This window comes from Muscardinus avellanarius, assembly GCF_963383645.1.
Source record: "Muscardinus avellanarius genome assembly, chromosome: 2".
In the NCBI taxonomy this organism is placed as follows: Eukaryota; Metazoa; Chordata; class Mammalia; order Rodentia; family Gliridae; genus Muscardinus; species Muscardinus avellanarius.
The window spans coordinates 8,781,502-8,805,112 of NC_137787.1; the positions used below are offsets into that span (position 1 = coordinate 8,781,502).

Here is a 23,611-nt window from a genome sequence, read left to right on the forward strand (position 1 = left end):
TTCAATCCCCGCTAACTAACACACACACCAAAAATAAAAGAAAAAGAAAAGGAAATGGTCCAGCTCACTCAGAACCGGGCCAAGCCGGGCGTGGTGGCGCACGCTTGTAATCCCAGCATTCGGGAGGCTGGGACAGGAAGATCAAGGTTGGCGGCCAGCCTCAGCTACTTAGTGAGGCCCTTTGCAACTCAGTGAGACCCTGTTTCAAAATAAAGAATAAAAAAATAGGGCTGGGGTGTATCCTGGAGGTAGAACGCCCCTGGGTTCCATTCAAAGTACCACAAAAAAAAAAAAAAAAAAAAGAAAAGAAAAGAAAAAGAAAGAAAGAAAGGGGCCAGACAGATGCACCTAGGTTGACCAAACATGAAAGCCCGGCCTGGTAGGGCCTCAGGCCGCGTCCCCTCGGGGCCCGCGAACACACAAGGCCCCCGCCGGCCTCGCTGGGCCAAGGGCAGTGGGACATGGGACTGTGCCCGGTGCCCACACCACACCCATCCTGAGCCACACCACTGCTACCCAACACCAGTTAGTCCAAAAAGACTTTGTAGACACGTGGCGTTAAGGCATACCACGTTCTGGTCAGGGTTTAATTCTCTAACTGCGTGTCCCTGCCCATGGACGGCACACCTCACACCACCTTCAGGATGTGCCTTCAAGATGGCAGCCGCCATGATCACCAACTGCAAACCCCTCTCGGTCACAGGAAAGGTCAGCCCTTGGGGCACACGCCTCTTTCCTCTCCTCCATGGCCCGGCTCCCATTCCCCAACCCATAATCTTTTCATCTGTTGGCTCAGACTTTTCAACTACCCAGAACAACCCCGTCCTGTGTCCTGGGTCACCTCGCGGCCTCCGCTCACCCCTGGGGGCCAGTCTCCCGCCCTGGAGCTGCCCTCCCTCCACGGGGCCCTGCGGCTTCTGCCCAGAGCCCTCCTCCCCTGGCTGGGAGCCGGGAGGAGGCTCTGCTGTTGCTGCTGGCGGTGCACCCTGCTCGTCACTGTCGTCACTGTCAGCAGGCTGGAAATTTCCTTTGGGCTTCACCAGACTAGTCCTTCCCACCTGCGTGGTCAGGTTCTAAAACATACTTGCCACTCCATACTTGAGGATCTTAAAACTTTATTGGAAAAAACAGTGTTGGAGGACTGACACTGGGCTCCAACATATGAAAACCCTTTTCCACGCACTTATGTGTATATATGCAGGTATGTACTCTGGGTTGAACCCAGAGGCATTCTTCTTCTGAGCTACACTCCCACCTCTATTTTGTTTATTTACTTTTAAGCTTTGAAACAGGGTCTCACTAATTTGGGAAGGCCTCACTAAATTGCTGAGGCTGCCTGAGAGGCTCTTGTCTCAGCCTCCCAAATACGGGATCACAAGCGTGCGCCTCCACGCTCGGCGATTTCTATGCTTTTAAATTCACTAAAACAAAACAGAAAAGCCTGTCTTCTAAATAAAGATGGCGAGAATGCCACTTCTACATCTTAAAGCAGGAAAGCGGAGCTGACCCACACCCTGCTGTTAGTTTCTGGGTGCAGATGAAGACGGATGAGGTTTTGGAGGCGCGCCCTCCCTCTCCTCGTCCACTCTGAGTGGACGCTGGTAACACGTGTCCTTTGGGGGGTGTGTGTGTGTGGTCTTCCATCCAAATTTTCAATGACTTATGAGTCTCTTTTCAAAATAACTAGCTCCTGGGAAATCCCTCTGGGACCCTGACTGTCCTATGGATAAAGCGTAATTTAGGTACTCAAGAAGAAGAAAGCGAGCTGGGCGTGGGGGCGCACGCTTGTCATCCCAGCATTCGGGAGGCTGAGACCAGAGGATTGCGGTTCGCAGACAGCCTCAGCTACTTAGTGAGGCCCTCTGCAACTCAGTGAGACCCTGTTTCAAAATAAAGAATAAAAAATAGGGCGGGGGTATAGCTTGGTGGTCAATTGCTCTGGGTTCCATCCCCAGACCCGCAAAAAAAAAAAAAAAAGAGAGAGAGAGAGAGAGAAGAAAAAAGAAACTTAAATCTAGGTTCCTTATTCAAGTGGAGCTGCTGCTTTTGCAGGTATCCCCCAAGCCTTCCAGAACAGCCAGCTACGTGGTGTAGCTGCGCCTAGGACAGCAGTGTCCACAGTCCCGGCCCGAGGCACCGGCACGCTGAGCTGAGGGCCAGGTCCACAGCACAGAGCAGCGTCCCTGTCCAGAGCCGGAGGCTGCGTCCTGCTCCTGGGCATCCAGGGAGGAGGGCAGGCTGGCAAAGAAATGCACGTGGATGGGTCACTGAATCGAAACACAGAGAGACAGCCTCGAAGATCCCAACCCAAATGTGACCCTGCAGCTGCGGGGACCCTGGCCGGGAGGGAGGTCTCAGCTCTGCCGATGACTATGGCGCAGACGCAGGACTGCCAGGCGCCTGGGCTCGGGCCTCCGCGAGCAGCCAGCGTGGAGGCCGAGGGGCCGTGTGGCTCTGTTTACTATGCCAGATGGGGCTCGGATCAGAACTGAAGTTGGGTAGAAAATGAAGCTCTGTTTATGGCCCACCCGAATCTGGGATGAATTATACTCGCTCCATAAGAACCACACAGCAGCCGGGCGGGGTCGCGCACACCTGTAATCAGTACAGGGGAGGCTGAGACAAAAAGATGGTGGGTTCAAGTCCAGCCTCCTTGGCAACTTAATGAGACCCTGTTTCAAACTGAAAAAGTGCAATAGAGCTCGGGGGGTGTAGCTCAGAGTTAAATGCCCCCCTGAGTTCAATCCCCAGTACCAACCAAAAAAAAAAAAAAAAAAAGCTGGGTGTGGTGGCGCACCCCTATAATCTCAGCACTGGGGAGGCTGAGACAGGAGGATTGTAGTTGGCAGACAGCCTCAGCTACTTAGTGAGGCCCTCTGCAATTCTGTGAGACCCTGTTTCAAAATAAAGAATAAGAATAGGGCTGGGGGGTGTAGCTTGGAGGTAGAATGCCCCTGGGTTCCATCCACAGTAATGCAAAAACAAACAAAAAAACCAAAGAGGAGGACATTCAAATGGAAATCGGCGGGCAGCCCACAGGGCCGCAGTGATTTCACGCTCACTGGCCACTTGCCCCAGCCGCCTCCTCCTGGTCAGGAGCCCCTCGAGCCTCCCCTGGGCACCCCACAGCGCCCTGCTGCAGGGGCTCGGTTGCTGATGGAGCGGCCAGCACGAGCTCCCTCTGCCTGGGCTGTGAGCCCCGAGCAGGAGCCCGGCCACACGCAGGCGCTGGCAGGTCGGGGTGCTGGGCCGTGCTGCTCGCGAGGGGAGTGAGATGCGCGCTGCCCGTGGGCTCCTGTGCTGGAAGGGACTGTGGCCTTGCCCGCTGGTGTCAGGCAAGGGCAGGTAGAGTCAGGGGTGCCGAAGCTGGCCCCGATGCTGGCAGCACTGGGTGCAGCCCCAGAGACCACGAAGGGGCGAGCGCGTGCGCCCACCCATCCTCGGCGTCCCCGGCCATCCTGTGCGGTGGCAAGGGAGGCAGCCGGACAGAGAAGGACCCCACACGTCCCTCTGGAGCGAAGGCGTAAGCAAGGGGTTTGTTGACATTTTTTACAGTGTAGAAAGGCGAGCATCTGGCCCATAACTTGAGCCCAGGACCTGGGCAGTCGCCCTTATGTGGAGGGAGGATTGGGGAGAGGAAAAGGAGGCCCATAAAGAGGATTTATAGGAAACGGAAGGGGTTCTGTAATTGCCTTTAACTTCTTTTTGTTGACTCTCTGCCTCGTGTTGATAAGAGACTGTTGATCTTTGGACAATCTGGCTTTGTCCACCTGGCTGAACTGCCCTTGGGTCGCCCCCCTTCCCTAAAGGCCTCCTGAGGGACTTCCAACGCCTGACAGCCCTTCTGAGAAAGCCCACGCAGTTTTGAAAATTATTTACTTTTGGTAGTGGCAATTGAACCCAGGAGCCTTCTACCTCTGAGCTACACCTCTGGCTCCTTTTCTTTTAATTTTGAAACAGGGTCTCGCCAGGCTGTTGAGGCTGGCTTCAAACCTGTGATGCTCCTGTCTCCGCCTCCCAAGCGCTGTGATTACAGGTGTGCACCGCCACTCCCAGCCGCCCGTGCATCTTTTGAGAACAGTTTGAAAGACCGAGCATAGACCTCGCACAAACTGACCGGAGTTCAGCTGCTTGATGATGAACTCGATCTGGCGGACTGTCTCGGCGCTGCCTTCCTTGACGAAGCAGCGCAGGATGTCCTCCATCCCCTGGGAGCACAGAGGGGCCGTTAGCATCCGCACATTTTAGGGAGAGCTTCTCAGCAGGGTACTTTCATCTAATCCCCAAAAATAATTCTTTTTTGGGGGTAAAGACAAAATATACAGTAAAAAAAAAAATCTGCTTAGTAGTAAACAGTCTTTTTGTTCTTTTTATAATTCACAGAGAAATTATTTTCCTCTTGGTGGACTACCTGACTTCATCAGAACACATTTAGCTAAAAACCGATGGGGAATGTTTGCTGCAGAGTATAGCCTTTAGCTTTGGCAACATGTTCTTTTGGGAGGTGATTTCTTTCCTGTTTTTCCCTAAGTTTATAAACTTACTGCCTTCTGGGTTTTAGGGCTAAATATGGTGTTTGAAAAGTAGATCATATGTTTAGAGGAATAATTGAACAAATAGAAACTTGATTTTTTCCCCCCTGTACCAGGGATGGAACCCAGGGGCATTCTACCTCCCAGCTATACCCCAGCCCTTTTTTAATTCTTATTTTAAATCAGGGTCTCACTGGGTTGCAAAGAGCCTAAGTAGCTGAGGCTGTCCTCTACCCGTGATCTCCCGTCCCAGCCTCCCAAATGCTGGGATTACAAGCGTGCGCCACCACGCCCGGCAGTAGAAACTCTCTTTAAATAGCCATCATTCTTTTTCCATCAGAAATGACCCCAGATTTTCAACACTGGCTGATGGGAGACACATTGGCTACAGAGAGACACAGAGGTAAGATGCTGATGGATCACAGTCCTATTCTTCTCCCTCCTCTTTCCTAGGATTAGAAGGAGTATATTCTGGAGAAGCTGAGATTTTCTTGCCACCAAGAGGAAAAAGCATGTTCTGATGATAAACCCGAAACAGGAAGTGGAGTCCGGAGGTGCTGGCAGAGAGAGAGATGGGTCCAGTGACCTGCAAGCCCTGAACAGACTGCGCCTGCAGCTTAGCCTGGGTCTCTGGGTCACCCGAGCCATTCTGTCCCTAGTTCTTTGGCCATTTGGAATCAGTGGCTCTAACAGGATCAAGGGGATGCCGAGCGCAGCTCTGGGCAGGTCGAATTCTCTTCACCAAGAGCAGAGCACTGCTGCACAGGATGGTCAAGCCAGGATTAACATTTTTTTAAATTTTTATTGTTTTTTTGTGGTACTGGGGGTGGAACCCAGGGGCTTTTCTACCTCTGGGCTATACTCCCAGACCTATTTTATACTTTATTTGGAAACAGGGTCTCCCTAAGTTGCTGAGAGCCTCACTAAGTAGCTGAGGCTGGCTTCGAACCTGTGCGATCCTCCTGTCTCCGCCTCCCAAGCGCGGGGATTACGCGCGTGCCCACCGCGCCCAGCTTCGGGATTAAAACTTGGATTGCAATCCCAGCTTCTAGCAGGAATGAACTGTTTGACTTTGCTCAAATTACCAACCCCTCCCAGCTTGCTCCCCAACTGTAAAATGAGATGACCCCAGAGCCCACCTGAGATTTTTATTTTATTTTAATTTTTAATTTTATTTTTTTTTTTTGGCAGGTCTTGGGATAGAACCCAGGGGCATTCAACCTCCAAGCTACACTCCCTGCCCTATGTTTTATTCTTTATTTTGAAACCAGGCTCACTGAGTTGCAGAGGGCCTCACTAAGTAGCTGAGGCTGTCTGCAAACTGCAATCCTCTGGTCTCAGCCTCCCAAATGCTGGAATTACAAATGTGCGCCACCAAGCCCGGCTTTGATTTTTATTTAAAAAAATTTTTTTTTGTGGTACTGGGGGTAGAACCCAGGGGCTTTCTACTCCCAAGCTAACCTCCCAGACCTATTTTATATTTTATTTGGAAACAGGGTCTCACTAAGTTGCTGAGAGCCTCACTCAGTAGCTGAGGCTGGCTTGGAACCTGTGCGATCCTCCTGTCTCAACCTCCCAAGCGCGGGGATTACAAGCGTGCGCCACCACGCCCGGCTCCTACCACCTGAGATTCTTTTGTTTTGTTTTGTGGGTGCGGGCATGGAACCCAGGGGCATTTGACCTCCGAGCTACACCCCCCTGCCCTATTTTTTATTCTTTATTTTGAGACCGGGTCTCACTAAGTTGCAGAGGGCCTCACTAAGTAGCTGAGGCTGTCTGTGAACCGCGATCCTCCAGTCTCAGCCTCCTGAGTGCTGGGGTTACAAGCGTGCACCACCACGCCCGGCACCACCAGAGATTCTTAATTGACAAAGTATAGAACAACATGTAGGTTATGTACATGATTATATCTGTCAAGATGCGTTGAACTGTACATGTGAGGCCTGTACATTTCACCGCTTGAAAGGTACACGTAGCTGAGCGCGGTGGCACGTTTGTAATTCTAGCATTTCTGGGCTTGCCTTAGCGAAGGGACAGTCACCAACCAAGGTCTGCCTTGGAGTGAGACAAAGAATCCATTCAGGCACTCTTCTGTCTTCTCCCCAGATGGTGTGTGTGTGTGTGTGTGTGTGTGTGTGTGTGTGTGTGTGTTACTGGGGACTGAACCCAGGGCATTCTACCTCCAGGCTCCAGCCCCAGCCCTATTTTTTATTCTTTATTTTGAAACAGGGTCTCACTGAGTTGCAGAGGGCCTCACTAAGTAGCTGAGGCTGTCCACGAACCATGATCCTCCGGCCTCAGCCTCCCGAATGCCGGGATGACAAGCGCGCGCCACCACGCCCGGCTTTTATGGAGCTTTTTATCCTCGTTCACTCTCTCATGCGCCTTTAGCTCAGCTGCTACTTGGAAAACAAACAGTAAAGTCCTCGGCAAGTAGGAGGGCCAACTGGGAATGCTGTCTTAATGGAAAACATTCCAGTGAGAAACTTCATGTATTTTTTAAAAGCATGTATATTAGATAATGTTTAATCTAAATTACAGAAATGAGAAGTCATAAAAACAGTAGTATTTTATCCTAAAAGTAATACTTTGTCACTTCGGATAACTGACCAAATAAAAACACCCAGGTAGATAGGAAAAATAAAAAGAGGGACCCCTTCTCAGCCACATACGTAAAAACGAGAACCCAGAGTGCCGGAAGAAATAAGGAGCGCCACTCCTGCAGCCAGCTCTGGTGCCGGAGCACGTGGGCACACGGCTGGCTGGGCGCGGGTGCCCACCGCAACTCGGCTGCTCGCGCGGATGGGGCAGGAGGGCGGCGAGTTCAAGACTAGGCGAGGTAGCAAGACTTGTCTCTAAATTAAAGATACGAAGGGCTGAGGATAGAGCCCAGTGGTGCCATGACTCTGGGCTCAATTCCCGTACTTTCATACGCCCACAAAAAGAAAGAGAGTGAATATGCTTATTCAAAACGCTTGGGATCAGAAGTTGTTTTGGATTTAGGGAGATTTGGGATGCATAATGAGGTATCTTGGGGAGAACACCCAGACCTAAACACAGATTCATTTCTGCTGCATATATACCTTATCCATATGGCCTCGAGGTAATAGTATATGTTGTTTTTAATAATTTTGTGCACGGCACGAAGTTTAATGTATAATTTTATGCAATATGTTTAATCTTGCATGAAGCAATTTTACTCAGAGACCTGTGGTTTCATGTCTGCTTAAAGTTTTGGATTCTGAATGTTTCAGATTCTAGATTTTTGAATTCAGTATGTTCAACATATGAACACATCGAAGATAGTTTTATTTTTAAATATAATACTAGGAAGCTGGGCGTGGTGGAGCATGCTTGTAATCCCAGCATTTGGGAGGCTGAGACTGGAGGATCGGGGTTCGCGGACAGCCTCAGCTACTTAGTGAGGCCCTCTGCAACTCAGTGAGACCCGGTTTCAAAATAAAGAATAAGAAATAGGGCTGGGGCTGGAGCTCGGAGGTTGAATGCCCCTGGGTTCCACCCCCAGACCCGAAAAAAAAAAAAATTATATATATTACTAGGGATGGAACCCAGGGGCATCCTACCTCTGAGCTACACTCCCACTCCTATCTTATTCTTTTATTCTGAAACAAGGTCTCACTAAATTGTGGAGGGCCTCCCCATGTTCTAAGGCTGTCTTCAAATCTGCCATCCTCCTGTCTCGGCCTCCCAAGTGCTGGGATCACAGGTGTGCGCCACCCCGCCCAGCTCATGAGCTCCCTTCTGCATCAATAACCAGGGAAAAACCACTGAGCCCGAGCCGGACACTGCAGAGGCTTTTCACCCTCAGCGCCCACTGCTTTCCAGATGGGCTGTTCTGATGTCGGGCCAAGGCCGGCAGGGCCCAGGGGCATTGGCGCCTGTCTACTTCCTCGGCACGAGGGCTGCAAGGCTGGCTGATGCTCCCCCTGCCTGGCCTCTCATGTCTGGCATCCCTGGCCTTCCCGGCAGCGGGGCAGCGGCGCACAGCAGCCCAGAGCTGACTGGAAATGTGCCCATGTGGCTGGGCGTGGTGGTGCGCGCTTGTCATCCCAGTACCTGGGACAGGAGGATCGCAGGTTTGAAGCCAGCCTCCGCTACTTACTGAAGCCCTCTGCAACTCAGTAAGATCCTGTCTCAAAATAAAGAACAAAAAAAATAGGACTGGGGGTGTAACTCGGAGGTAGAATGCCCTGGGGTTCAATCCCAGTTCTGGAAAATAAAAAAAGTGCCTGTGTGCGACCCACCTGCAACAGAAAGAAACCGGCTTCATCTGTCTAAAACCATCCTCCCAGAAGCTGGGCATGGTGGTGCACTCTTGTCATCCCAGCACTGGGGAGGCTGAGACTGGAGGATGGCGGTTCGTGGACAGCTTCAGCTACTTAGTGAGGCCCCCTGCAACTCAGTGAGACCCGGTTTCAAAAAAAAAAAAAAAGAAAAAGAAAAAGAAAAAGAAAAGAAAAGAAAAGAAAGAAAGAAAGAAAGAAAGAAAGAAAGGAAGAAAAGAAGAGAAAGAAAGAATAAAAAGTAGCTCAGAAATAGACCCTGGGTTCCATCCCCAGGACCACCAAAAATAAATAAATAAACAAATAAATAAAACAATCTCAAAGATAAAATGACATGAGGAAAATCTCAGGGTTTTAGAAAACTCTTACTGTGGCGCTGAAGTGGCTTTTTACAAACAGTTCCATGGCTAGCTGCCCGAGAGGTGTGGCCAGTAGGTTCCGGGCGAAGAGGGGCCTCCGCTCTCCTGAGCTGGGAACTTCGACCTCCATTCAAGTGCCAGAGGGAAACCTATGCTTCTACCTGTGCCTGCGCGGACCAAGGTTTCCCCTCTCAGTACAAATCTGTTGTTTATTTTTTTTTAAGCCAAGTTTCTCCATTACTATTCAACCTTTTTTCTTTTTTGGTACTGGGGCTGAATCCAGGGGCATTCTACCTGAGTTACACATCCTTTTATTTTTTTATTTCAAAGAAAGGCTCGCCAAGTTGCTGAGGCTGGCCTCAACCCTGTGATCCTCCTGTCTCAGCCTCTCAACTACTGGGGCTACAGGTGTGTACCACCATGACCGGCTCATTCAACCTTTTTTCTCTGCCATTATCTTTCTTCTCCTCCTGGTACTCCCTCCCATCAGGTGGGTGGTGGAGCTCCTGATATTGCCTCTGGAGGCTCTGCACTCCCTTCGTCTTTTTGCTCCCCGCTCCCTGGCCTAGATGATCTCTTTGGGGTGTCCTGATCTATGGGCTACAACTAATTTGATGCCCTCTCCCCACACGGCCCGTCCTGGCTGCCTTCTTCCCACCTGCGCTGCCCCTTGTAGGAGGTGCCCAGGGCCTCTGCGAGCCCTGCCCCGCCCGCAGGCTTGGATACGGGGTCGCCTTCATTCTTCAGTCTACGAGTCCTTAGCCTACTTCCCCATAATGCAGAACGTGACCAAGACCTATCTACTGAAAATGCAGGTTTTCCGATTAACTATCAAGCTCCTCTGTTTGGTGGCCGTGCAGAAGAGCTGTTAAATAAGCCTTTATCTCGGGCGTCACTCTCGAAAGTGTGGATGGCAATGCGAGCACTGAGCAATTTTTCGAAGTGAGGAAAACCAACTGGGGAACGCTTGGCTGGTCTCCGTCTGAGTTCCGCCTGTGTTTCGAGTGGAGAAATACATTTAATCCCTTCACCGCAGCATTTAATGCGCACATGGTTACCCTGGTTTCACATGGTGCAAAGAAAAAGGACAAAACTTTAGCGGTTTTGCTGATTAGATCTGGAAACATTTGTTCTCTCAAAATAAGATACTAATCGCCCGGTGCTTGTTTTTATGCCAAGTATATGCCCTAAGTAAACACCTGCATAGAGAATTCATTGTTTACCCGCCAGCCCGAGTACCACGCAGCTTTACCATTTTCACCAGCTTATCTGACCCACTGGATCACTACCAGAATGTCTACCATTTGGCGAAAGCAAACCTGCTGGAAATGTTCTAACGCCATGGTTCTTAGCCACTTTGGTTATGTGGTTTCTTATACGAGTGATAAAAGCTACAGACTCTCGCTAGAAAACTGAATGCTGCTGGGCGTGGGGGGCACGCTTGTAATCCCTGCACTTGGGAGGCTGAGACAGGAGGCTCGCACAGGTTCGAAGCCAGCCTCGGCTACTGAGTGAGGCTCTCAGCTACTTAGTGAGACCCTGTTTCCAAATAAAGTATAAAATAGGTCTGGGAGTATAGCCTGGAGGTAGAAAAGCCCCTGGGTTCCACCCTCAGTACCACAAGAGAGAGAGAGAGAGAGAGAGAGAGAGACAGACAGACAGACAGACAGACAGACAGAGAAAGCAAGCAAGCAAGCTGTGAATACGGATCGTGCATGTGATTTCGGGAGGTCCACAGAGCACGCGAAACCCTCCCGTGGGCCCGGAGCGCCTTCTTACCATCGCTCGGGCCTCCTCGCGGATGGAGGGGAGGGAAAGGATGCTGTACAGGGCTCCGTTCACGTACGGCTGAATCTTTAAGGGGAGAAAAAGATACCATTGGCAAGTTTTCAAACGCCTCACACTCTATCCAACACAACGCCTGGCTAACGAGGAGCAGCTGGCCCACGCTCCTCAGCTCAGGCCGTTTCTGTTTTCAGTCAACGGACATCTCCATTTGCGTGTTCTAAGAGTCCCAGACCAAATCCATCACCCTCCGGAGCTCGCTCCTGCCGCCTCTTGCCTCCTGCAGACCTTCCTGCCCTGCTCCTCACGCAGCCTAGACGCCGCAGCTGCCGGCGCGGCCGCTTCCGCTGCGCTCGGTCTCCGGGCTGTGTCTGCTCGGCCTTCTTCACGTCCGCGGCTGTGGTTTTGGCTTGGACATCACTGTCCATCGGTCCCCTAAGCAACGCTCCGCCTTGGGTGCTCACCCTCGATCCAACATCACCTCTACCACACAGCCGGCCCTTCCCATCTCCACCTTGCTCGGAGCCCGCGGGGAAGTCCTGGCTGCTGCTGGGCTTGGCGTCCACACACTACTCTCTACCACCACCAGTGCCACTCTACCGAAGGGACGCCCTCCGAGCACACACCCGGCTGCACACCCTCGGGCCTCGGCCTGCGGCGCCCTTGCTGGGAAGGTTCTTCCTAGATGTTTGACAGGACAGCTGACTCAGAGGTCTGCTAGGAAGCCTCTTCGGAGGCTCCACACAGGCGCTCACCCCGGCTTCTGCACACTCTTTACCTCTACCCTGGGTTCCGTGGCTTTTTATTTACTTATTTTTGTATTATTAGTTTTTTATTTTTGCGGTACAAGGGATGGAACTCAAGGGCATTCTACCTCTGAGCTACACCCCAGCCCTACTTTTTATTCTTTATTTTGAAACAAGGTCTCACTGAGTTGCAACTGGCCTTACTAAGTAGCTGAGGCTGGCTGTGAACCATGATCCTCCTGTCTCAGCCTCCCGAATGCTGGGAATACAAGCGTGCGCCACCACGCCCAGCTGATTTTTTTGTTTTTGAAACAGGGTCTGGCTAGATTGCTGAGAGTATTGCTATGTTGCCGAGGCTGACCTCAAACCTGTGATCCTCCTCCCTGCCTCCCAAGCACTGGGATTCCAGGCGTGGGCCAGCACACCCGGCTCATGACTTGTGCACACACCAAAGTCTCTTCCATTAGCGCCAAGGACAGGACCACGCTTTGCTCGTGGAGACAACCCCACATCAGGTGGCACAGGACAGAAGGACAGGGCAGCCCTTCTGTGGACTGCGCTGCTCCTGCTCCCCGGCCCACGGCAGGCCAGGCCCTGGACTTTATCCTCATGTGGGCGCCTGTGGTCCAAGGGTGGAGAGGCACCATGTCGCCTCTTTCCACTCCCACCTCTTCGTGCTTATGGGCCGTCACGATGCACTGGGCCATGAATTATCTGTCCTGAGATAATTTCGGGTTTTTTTCCTGTTGGGTTGTTTGACTTATCAACTTATGAACATTTTTTCATTTATTAGAGATATTGAACTTCCCAGGAGGCTGGGACAGGAGGATCATGGTTTGCAGCCAGCCTCAGCTACTTAGTGAGGCCCTTTGCAAGTCAGTAAGACCCTGTTTCCAAATAAAGAATAAAAAGTAGGGCTGGGGTGTAGCTCAGAGGTAGAATGCCCCTGGGTTCCATCTTCAGTACCACTGAGAGGGGGGGGGGCACTGAACTTCTGTTATATGTGATGCAACTTTTTATTGGGGTATAGTTTGTTTTCTGACTTTGATTATGGTGTCCTTTTCCTTACCAAAAAAACAAAAAAAACCCCAAAAATGTAATGTGCACATAGTTAAATATGTACATGGATTTCCTTGTGGCTTCTGGTTTCATCTTTCAAGATCATGACATCTAACACAGGATGCATGGGTGGACTGATTTGAGCAGCAAACACCTCTAGGTGGAAAGTGCCCGGAGGCTGTCCTGCAGCTCATCCACGGTGAGCACACTGACACGGTTAATGACAGGACCTGACTGCGCTGGTCTATTCAGCTCACACGCTGCTTCCAATGCTCTATTTTTATTTTCATTTTGGTTCTGGGAACTGAACCCAGGGGCATTCCACCACTGAGCTATACCCTGAGATCTTTTGGCTTTTTACTTTGAAACAAGATCTCCCTAAGTTCCTAAGGGCCTCACTAAGTTGCCGAGGCTGGCCTTGAACCTGCAATCCTACTGTCTCAGCTTCCCAAGTACTGGGATTGCAGACATACGCCACTGCGTCCTGCTTGATTCCAACTCTTGAAACTGACCTTCATTGAGAAATGAAAGAGTAAGCTGGGTGTGGTGGCGCATGCCTGTAATCCCAGTACCTGAGAGGCTGAGACAGGAGGAAACGCAGGTTCGCGGCCAGCCTCAGTTCTTAGTGAGGCCCTCTGCAACTTAGTAAGAGCCTATTTCAAAATAAAGAATAGAGCTGGGGGTGTAGCAGGGAGGTAGGATTCCCCTGGTTTCAATCTCCAGTACCGCCAAAAAAAAAAAAAAAAAAAAGAAAAGAAATGAAAGAATATATTTTTACAGCCTTCACGAGTTGAATAAAGGGCAGATTCATTCGGGCCTGGAAGTAGTTAAGGTTTTGAAATATAAAGAATAAATGGCAGGGAGTGGAGCAACCTCCTCCTGCCTGCTTGCTGAAGAGACCCCGCTTGTCAGAGGACAGCGCGAAGGGCCAAGCTGTGAGTGGCGGGGCGGGGCGGGGCTGCGCAGGAGGGGAATGGCTGTGGGAACCCGGGGCTCGGCTCATGGCTCGTGTCCTGCTAAGACATGCTCTGCGCCTGGCCCACCAAGGGAGGCCTGATTTGGGCTGAGGCTTTGCTGCAGGTAAAAAGTGATTTTATGGTTTCTGCAAAGGCATTTGTAAAAAGCAAGCAAGAGAATAACTGGCTTATTAGCTTTTGCTAATTTATTTACACATGCCCCCCCCCTTCCTTCCTTCCTGTTTTTTTTTTTTTTCTTTTGTGTGTGTGGGGGGTACTGAGGATTAAACTCAAGGGCATTATACATCTGAGCTTCACACCTAGCGCTATGTTATTTTATTTTATTTATTGAAACAGGGTCTCACTAAGTTGCAGAGGGCCTCACTAAACTGCTGAGGCTGGCATGAACCTATGATCCTCCTGTCTCAGCCTCCCAGTGCTGGGATTACAGGCGTGCACTACCATACGCATCTCCTCTACTTTATTTAAAAAGGACTTGTGAGCTAGTTGAGGGGTGCACACTTGCAGTCCCAGTACTTGGGAGGCTGAGATGGAAGGATCCCGTTTCGTAGTCAGCCTCAGCCGCTTAGTGAGGCCCTTTGCAATTCAGTGAAATCCTGTTTCAAAATAAAGACTGTTTCTGGCTTCCATTCTGGGTTCCATCCCCAGTACACACACACACACACACGGACTTGTGCCCATAAGTTAGATGCCGTGGAGAATGGCACCATGGAGAATGGCACAAGGTATGGGGGACGGAGGTGCGGGTGTGAGCAGAAGCTCCTCTGGCCCCTCTGGAGGGCAACTTGGCGGGACTCTGCAGCTGAGCCCGACATATTCCGTGAGCCACGGATCGAGGGTCTGTGCCCCAGGGAGCTCCGAGCGGGCTCCGGTGGGGCAGGTGGCCTGATCACGGCGGTGGCGGCAGAATTGGAGGCCGAGCGCCTGCCCTTCAGTGACTGGACAGACGGCACCAGAGTGCAAAGTGAACACGTGCACAGGCTCACGGGAGCCCGGAGGCCGCGCAGCCCCGGGCAGACACCCCGCTCTGGGGGAGCTGGGCAGGGACGAGGCCGGGCAGTGAGAAGACGTGAAGGGCGGCCAGGCCATGAGGGCCGCGGGAATGACTCCCGCTCCTGAGCCCCACAGTTTAGAAATGACAAGATTTGAAGTTCTCATAAACACCCCTGCAGGGGGAGTATCTGAATCCAAGCCAAGTACAGCCAGGCGGCCCTTGCCTGCGGGTCACAGGCGCTAGGCCCCCCGCGGCCCGCGAGCTCCACCCAGCCAGCTGAGCGCCTACCTCGTGGTTTTCGTGGCCGAGGAGATCCGAAAGCACCTTCAGCGCCAGGCCCGCCACCTTGGCACACATGTTCTTCCCTGTGGGAGCCAGACCAAGACAAGTGTCAACTCAGAAGCACAGTGTCAAGTCGGGCAGACTCGAGTATAACGGGCTGTGTGACCTCGGCAAGTCATTCAGCCAATCGAGGCGGGCATCGGGGTGTGTGTGTGTGTGTGTGTTAGTTGCTGGGGATTGAACCCAGGGGCATTTTGCCTCTGAGCTACACTCTCAGCTCTATTTTATTATTTTATTTTGAAACAGGGTCTCACACTAAGTTGCTGAGGCTGGCATCGAACCTGCAATCCTCTTGTCTCAATCGCCCAAGTACTGGGATTACAAGTGTGAGACACCGTGCCTGGGCTAAGTTTCCTCCTTTTTTTTTTTTTTTTTTTGGTGGTACTGGGGTTCCTGGAAGCCCTTCTACCTCCGGGCTACACTCCCAGACCTATTTTTACATTTTTATTTGGAAACAGGGTCTCCTAAGCCAGCGCGCGCGGCTGGCTTCGAACCTGCGCGATCCTCCCGTCTCTGCCTCCCAAGCGCGGGGATTACAAGCGTGCGCCACCACGCCCCGGCAAGTTTCCTCCTTTTTAAAACAGCAATTAGCCGGGCGTGGTGGTGCACGCTGTAATCCCTGCACTTGGGAGGCTGAGACAGGAGGATCACACAGGTTCGAAGCCAGTCTCAGCCACTCAGTGAGGCTCTCGGTAACTTAGTGAGACCCTGTTTCCAAAAATAGGTCTGGGAGTATAGTCCGGAGGTAAAAAGCCTCTGGGTTCCACCCCCAGTACCACACACACACACACACACACACACACACACACACACACAGCAATTAACACCTACTTCAAAGGGTGATGTGGAGCTAGCCAGTCAGTGCACTTGAAGGTCCAAGGCCAGTGTGGCCCTCAAGTGCTCAGTAACTGGTGGCCAGTTATGACTTTCTCACAGGGAACGTACCATACACCGCAGAGCAATACTCCACCCCAGCACACAGAGAGCCTGCCACAGAAGAACCACACAGCGCTCGGGGTAACTCCAAACATTACTATCACAGTGCAAATAAATGTGATCATGAAAAAGCTGCTTCTAACCTGATAAATGTATTAAAAGCTGTGGCTTATGCTGAGTATGGTGGCGCAGGCCTGTGATCCAGTGCTAGGGAGGCTGAGACAGGAGGATCAGAGATTTGAGGACAGACTCGGCAAACAGTGAGATTCTCATCAAACTAGTGAGAACTGTCTTTCTTTCTTTCCTTTTTTTTTTTTTTTTTTTTTTGTGGTACTGGGGATTGAACCCAGGGGCATTCTACCTCCAAGCTACACCCCCCAGTCTAATATTTTATTATTTATCTATTTATTCATTCTTAATTTTTTTTGTGGTACTGCGGATGGAACCCGGGGGGCATTCTACCTCCAAGCTACAACCCCAGCCCTACTTTTTATTATTTATTGCAACAGGGTCTCACTAAGTAGCTGAGGCTGTCTGGGAACCTGCAGTTCCCCTGCCTCAGCCTCCCAAGTACTGGGACTACAAGTGTGAGCCACCACTCCTGGCTTATTATTTATTTTGTGGCACTGGAGATTGAACCCAGAGGCATTCTATCAAGCTAAACCCCCAGCCTGATTTTATTTCTTATTTGGAAATAGGGGCTCACTATGTGTGGAGGGCCTCGCTAAATGGTCAAGGCTGGCTTCAAACCTGCGGTCCTCTTGTCTCAGCCTCCCAAGTACTAGATTACAAACATGTGCTACCACAGCTGGCAGCAAGACCCTATTTCAAAATAAATAAAAAATATGCCTAGAGTTATAGCTCAGAGGTAAAATGTCCCTGGATTCAATCCTCAGTAACACACACACACACACACACACACACACACACACACACACACCAGAAAGAGCTGGCTTTTGCATAAACTATTTTCGGAGCAGAAAACTAAAATAATAGTCACTTATTCAGTCAACGCCACACAGGCAGCACCCTGGAGGTGAAGAGCTTTTAGCAAGCACCCTCGAGCTGGCTATTGACAGGGAAAACCTTTTTTTTCAAAACTCCATGGTTGCTCAGACAGAGGGGACCCCAGGCTGATCTGGCTCCTGTTCTAAGAAGCTTCTCCTCTCCCAGGAGGGGCTCTACGTACAAAAGCTAAAAGCACCGCCTCTGCTGATGAGCAGCTTGTGGTGTCCACGCGAGGACCGGGTGCGGGAGAAGCCATCGTGGCGGGGGGAAGCGCGGCTTAAAGCCAGGGCTCCCGATGCCACTTCACCCTGGAGAAGCCTGAGCACACGTCTCCGTCTTCAGAGAAGGGATCGTAAGTCCTCACACCCTTAAACAGTGTAGTGAACGGAGAGAAACAGAAATGAACTGAGTTTCCTCCTCGTGGCCCTGGGTGTCAGCACTATATCTAAGGCCAGAACGGTATTTTGGTTTCAAAGATTTAGCAGCTTTATACCTAGCTGGAAAGGCTTTACACTAACTTCTAAGTTTCTGAGAGGGAGACAGAGACCAAGCCGCAGTGGGCTCAGTGGGAACTGGGTCCAGGGTCAGGACCTCCTCCCACCCTCTCAGCGGCACATCCAGGAAGGGGTGAGACCTGCGCTGCGGAGACAGAGGTTCATGAGCAAGGCCACCGAGTACTCCAGCGTGTAGTCGGACAGGCAGTCGGGCTCCTTCAGGATGTCGATCAGCCAGAAGATGAGGCCGTCCCGAATCATCGCCGTCTGCAGCGGGCGCCTGCAGCGAAACGGTCGATTAAAACCGCAAGGGAAGCCGGGCGTGGTGGCGCACGCTTGTAGTCCCCGCGCTTGGGAGGCTGAGACAGGAGGATCGCACGGGTTCGAAGCCAGCCTCGGCTACTTAATGAGGCTTTCAGCAACTTAGTGAGACCCTGTTTCCAAATAAAATATATATTTAAAAAAATAGGTCTGGGAGTATAGCCCGGAGGTAGAAAGCCTCTGGGTTCCACCCCCAGTACCAATAAATAAATAAATAAATAAATAAATAAATAAAACCTCAAGGGAGCAGGGCATGGTGGCGCATGCTTGTAATCCCCGTGCTTGGGAGGCCAAGAGACAGGAGGATCACAGTTCATGGCCAGCCTCAGCTACTTAGTGAGGCCCTTTGCAACTCAGTGAGACCCTGTTTCAAAATAAAGAATAAAAAATAGGGCTGGTGGTGTAGCTCAAAGGTAGAATGCTCCTGGGTTCCATCCCTAGTACAGAAAGAAAAAAAAAAAATGGGGCTGGGGTGTAGCTCAGAGGTAGAATGCCCCTGGGTTCTATTCCCAGAACCACCAAAACTAAGAAAAACAAAAACCCAGCAAGAGACTTTTCCGTGGCAGGGCACAGCGGGGCGAGCATGGCAGAAAAGAGCCACAGTGAGCGACGCTGTGTGGTTGAGCTTATACACTGGACAAAATGTCTTTACTCTTCGGGGATACAACAAAGAGTTTTAAGGAAGAAAGATAAGGTAGGAAGAAGGCTTCCCTCTTAACTTCCAGTATTTAATGAATATCCATTGATAGCTCTCAGTCTACTTAGCCAGAAAACAAGGCCACAGAAATTGTTCTTTGAAGCCAGGCGCGGTGGCGCACGCTTGTAATCCCCGTGCTTGGGAGGCCGAGACAGGAGGATCGCAGGTTTGCGGCCAGCCTCAGCTACTTACTGAGGCCTCTGCAGCTTAGTGAGACCCTGTTTCAAAATAAAGAATAAAAAAATAAATAGGGGGAGTGGTGAGTTGGCCCGGGCCACCCTCCCCCCTCATGCCATTTTGGCATGGGGCTGTAACTATTTTCTGTATTTCTATCTTTTTAATAAACTTCTTTAAATGTTAAAAAAAAAAAAAAGGACTGGGGGGTAGAATACCCCTAAGTAGAATGCAAAAAAAAAAAAAAAAAAGAAAAAGAAATAGTTCTTTGAAAAACAAATTTTTACCACAACCCTATAAAATTCAGCTTAGACACTTTAAGCTGTAGAAAATAAAGGAAACAAAAAAGATCAAAACACCAGCTCAATGCCATTTTGACTGAGGGCTCTACACACTAAGAGTGGCTGAGTCTGGGCACGGCACGCCTGTAGTCTCAGTACTTGGGAGGCTGAGACAGGAGAACTGCAGGTTCCAGATCAGCCTCGGCAATTTGGTGAGACCAAATTTCTTTTTTTTTCTTTTTGTAGTACCGGGGATTGAACCCGGGAGCATTCTACCTCCAAACTACACCCCACCCGAGTTTTATTCTTTATTTTGAAACAGTCTCAGTAAGTTGCGGACCTCAGGAGGTTGCTGGGGTGACTTTCCATCTCCTGTCTCAGCTTCTCAGGTACTGGGATTCCAAGCGTGCACCACCATGCCCAGCAGCCAGACACTGTTTCAAAATTAAAAAAAAAAAGAAAAGAACTGGGGGTGTGGCTGGGGTGTGGCTGCGGCAGACTGTGGTGCAGGGAAGGTCCCTGAGAGCTCGCTCAGGGGAAGCAGCCAGTCACGGAGGAACACGCATCGTGTGATTCCGTCTATGGGAAGCGTCCAGGACAAGCAGCCCCACAGAAAGCGGCTCGCTGGCACCGGGCTGGGGAAGGACCAGGAGTGGCTGCAGAGCATGTGAGTTCTCTTCCTACAGTGATGGAAAGGTTTGAAGGTCAGGATGTAGTGATGGCTACACCATTCTGCAAACCCACTAAAAGTCTTTGGCTTGTACATTCAAGATGGTGAATTTTATTTTATTTTATTTGTTTTTGGTGGTACTGGGGTTCCTGGAAGCCCTTCTACCTCCGGGCTACACTCCCAGACCTATTTTTACATTTTTATTTGGAAACAGGGTCTCCTAAGCCAGCGCGTGCGGCTGGCTTCGAACCTGCGCGATCCTCCTGTCTCTGCCTCCCAAGAGCGGGGATTACAAGCCTGCGCCGCCACGCCCAGCAAGATGGTGAATTTTAAGGTATGTAAAGTACACCTGAATAAGCCGTCAACTTGTGAAAGGCTCCGGGAGGATATCAGATGTGGTTCCAGAAGTATCCAATTAAAAAAATTTTTTTGTGTGTGTATGTGTGTGTGGTACTGGGGATGGAACCCAGGGGCATTCTACCTCTGAGCTACACCCCCAGCCCTATTTTCATTCTTTATTTTGAAACAGGGTCTCACTGAGTTGCAAAGGGCCTCACTAAGTAGCTGAGGCTGTCTGCAAACTGTGATCCTCCTGTCTCAGCCTCCCAAATGCTGGGATTACAAGCATGCGCCACCACGCCTGGCGGATTTTTAAATTTCTGATACAGAGCATGAGAGTTGTGATGGGTAGAGGCGGAGATGAGGGCTGGGTTGTTGGGGTGTACACACGAGGAGGCCCTGACCCCACGGCACGCCGATCACACCTATGTGTGCCGCTCACAAGGGACACGAGCAGCCTGGAGGCTTCTCACGTGTTCTTCGCGGCACCTCCTGTGGCTGCGACAGCGCAGCAGTGTGGCCGGCTGGCCTGATGGCCGCCCCCAGGAGGGACGGCGGTGTCACGCTGCCCTCGCCCCAGCAGCCTGCGGTGGAGCTGAGCTTTCTGGGTCTACCTGGGAAAGTCACCAACTTCTCCTAAGTGATAGCAGAAAAAAATCATCTGCCTCCCAGGTCGTAATGGAAGTTAAATAAGCACTAAGTAATGGCAATAAAAAAATAAACAACCCAGTGTGACTGCACCTGAGGCTGAACTTCTGCAAGGCCCCGAGGACATTCTCCCGGGTGACGACATCCTTGTCCTCATCCTTCAGCCTTCCCTCCAGCATCCGCAGCACTGTGGTGTCCTGGGCAAGGTAGAGGCGACCTGATAGAAAGCCAGGGATGAAACAAAGACGACAAGAATTAATCTGGTGTGCTCCAAAATCACTTTCTGTGAAAACTTTGCATATAACACAACAGCTTTATCTGCCCATTTGGGATGGATATATATTTGTGTGTGTGTGTGTGTGTGTGTGTGTGTGTGTGTGTGTGTGTGTGTATGTGGTGCTGGGGATGGAACCCAGGGACATTCTACCTCTGAGCTACACCCAGCCCTATTTTTTATTCTTTATTTTGAAACAGGGTCTCACTGAGTTGCAAAGGGCCTCACTAAGTAGTAGCTGAGGCTGTCCTCGAACTGAGATCCTCCTGTCTCAGCCTCCCAAATGCTGGGATTACAAGCGTGCGCCACCACGCCCGGCAGCCCATTGGTTAATTTTATGCTCTAAAGGGAAGTATTAAAGTATTATTCTTTCAAAACTGGGTTTATTCAATCAGCCCCTGGTGAGTAGAAACCACCCTTCCTGCAGGCTGAGCACCACCGCCACGTGCCCTTCGTTTGCCCAAAACACTGAACCCAACAGTCGGCTCCAGGAGACAGGGGTGAGGCTGTTGCGAGCGTGGCCTCCGCAGCAGAGGCAGGTGAGGCGGCTCTGGCCACACACTCTCTTGTCCTCTGGGCAGGCCCGGGGCCAGGAGAAGAAGGTGGGATGGCGCCCCACCTGGGGAGGGCCGCTGCACTGATAGAGACACGAATTTTGGACATTAGCTTCAACAGATGATATATGAATGGTCCTCAGCCCAAACCCTGGCTTATGAAAAATGTCTGCCCAAGGACGGACTGAGGAACAAAAGAGACAAACTTTGGAGTATCATGTTTTCCTAATTTGAAAACTCCTTTTATTCGCATTAGAAGGAGCTCAAACAAATAAGAATTTATGGGGAATAAGGGCCCTTTGTAAAATCATTCTGAATTCAGTAAGGGTGGCACGCTGTTTGGGGAATTTTCTAATCCTTTGATTGTTTAAGAGATTTGATTCTATTGAAGGAAATGGCATGATGCTTACTGAAATCAGCTTCAGTTGTTTCACCAGCCTTATAGGAAACTACAGAAAAGTATTGCCTGTTATATACTTGAAAGTAATCTAGACAGGATTGTGTTACAAGACCAGACGGATTACAAAATAAACTCCAAAAGCAGCAAAATGTGTTCGGACAGAAACAACTAATCTGACGAGAACTAATTTTGCAAGACACGTATATCATCGCCAAGACCTGGGGAAAGCACTCTTCACAGGAAGACACTTCCCGGAGCCCGCGGAGGGAAGCCTCACCTTCCGCCAGCGACGCCAGCGCGTTGATGAGCCTGGCCGTGTACTGCCGCACCACCTCGCTCTTGGACCACAGCAGCTGCAGCACGCTCCTCTGCGGGGACCAGAGGACAGGGCCGTGAGGGCGAGACCGGGCCTCCTCGGCGGCTCCGAGCTCCCGGCCTTCCCCACTTTGCCAAGGGAGAATAAACAGACATTTCATCTGCAAGTTTTCATTTCCAGAAAGAGTTTCTCCAGCTGGGGATGGTGGCACACTCTTGTAATTCTAGTACTTGGGAGGCTGAGACCGGAGGATCGTGGTTCACGGACAGCCTTATCTACTACTTAGTGAGGCCCTTTGCAGCCAGTGAGACCCTGTTTTAAAATAAAGACTAAAAATTCGGGCTGGGGTGTAGAATGCCCCTGGGTTCCATTCCCAAGACCACAATAAACAAACAAACAAACAAACAAACAAACAAAAAAACAAACAAACAAACAAACAAACAAAGTAGGGCTGGGGGTGTTGGTTGGAGGTAGAATGCCCCTGGGTTCCATCCCCAGTACTGCAAAAAAAAAAAAAAAAAAACTCCAGATATTTAAACTGAATGGAGTAGCCAGGTGTACACGCCTGTAATTCCAAAACTTGGGAGGCTGAGATAGGAAGATCACAGGTTCAAGTCCAGCCTCAGCAACTTAGTGTCTCTATTACAAGATTTAAAAACAATTTTTTTTTTACGGACCTGGGCAGGGGTAGCTCAGAGGTAGAATGCCTCTGGGTTCAACCCCCAGCACAAAAAAAAAAAAAAAAAAAAAAATTAAATTAAATTAAAAACAACAAATTTAGCCAGGTGTGGTGGCGCACGCTTGTAATCCCCTCCCGCATTTGGGAGGCTGAGACAGGAGGATCGCACAGGTTTGAAGCCAGCCTCAGCTACTTAGTGAGGCTCTCAGCAACTTAGTGAGACCCTGTTTCCAAATAAAGTATAAAATAGGTCCTGGGAGTATAGCCCGGAGGTAGAAAGCCCCTGGGTTCCACCCCCAGTACCACACACACACAAAAAAAAACCCCAACAAATTTGAGGGATGACTTATGCAAAGCACTTAGCGCAGTGGAAGTAACGGTGATATTACTGTGCTTTTCCAGGTTAGAGCAGGGGCCCCGCAAGCTCCCTCCAAACAATGGCAAAAATAGAGTGAAGGAAGCCGGGTGTGGTGGCCACACTTGTAATCCCAGTACTTGGGAGGCTGAGACAGGAGGATCGCAGGTTTGTAGCCAGCCTCTGATACTTAGTGAGGCCTCTGCAACTTAGTGAGACCTTATTTCAAAATAAAGAATAAAATAAAGAATAAAAATAGGATTAGGGATGTAGCTCAGAGGTAGAATGCCCCTGGGTTCCATCCCCAGTACTGAAAAAAAAAAACAAAAAAAAACAAAAAACCTAAAACAAAAAAAGTAAGGCTGGG

General features: G+C 50.5%; 1 protein-coding gene across 3 annotated transcripts in view; it reads right to left on the reverse strand.

The window, feature by feature from the left end:
- Nucleotides 1-23,611, reverse strand: part of ARMC9 (armadillo repeat containing 9) — a gene marked incomplete at its 5' end in the record, with an annotated part of 119,861 nt that overhangs the window by 48,233 nt on the left and 48,017 nt on the right. For all 3 annotated transcript variants that reach the window (XM_080689895.1, XM_080689896.1, XM_080689894.1), the window contains 6 exons: nucleotides 4,118-4,208; nucleotides 10,975-11,049; nucleotides 15,045-15,121; nucleotides 17,677-17,816; nucleotides 20,760-20,883; nucleotides 22,172-22,262. In XM_080689895.1, coding sequence (XP_080546021.1) covers nucleotides 4,118-4,208; nucleotides 10,975-11,049; nucleotides 15,045-15,121; nucleotides 17,677-17,816; nucleotides 20,760-20,883; nucleotides 22,172-22,262 — 598 coding nt within the window. The remainder of the gene's footprint in view (nucleotides 1-4,117; nucleotides 4,209-10,974; nucleotides 11,050-15,044; nucleotides 15,122-17,676; nucleotides 17,817-20,759; nucleotides 20,884-22,171; nucleotides 22,263-23,611) is intronic.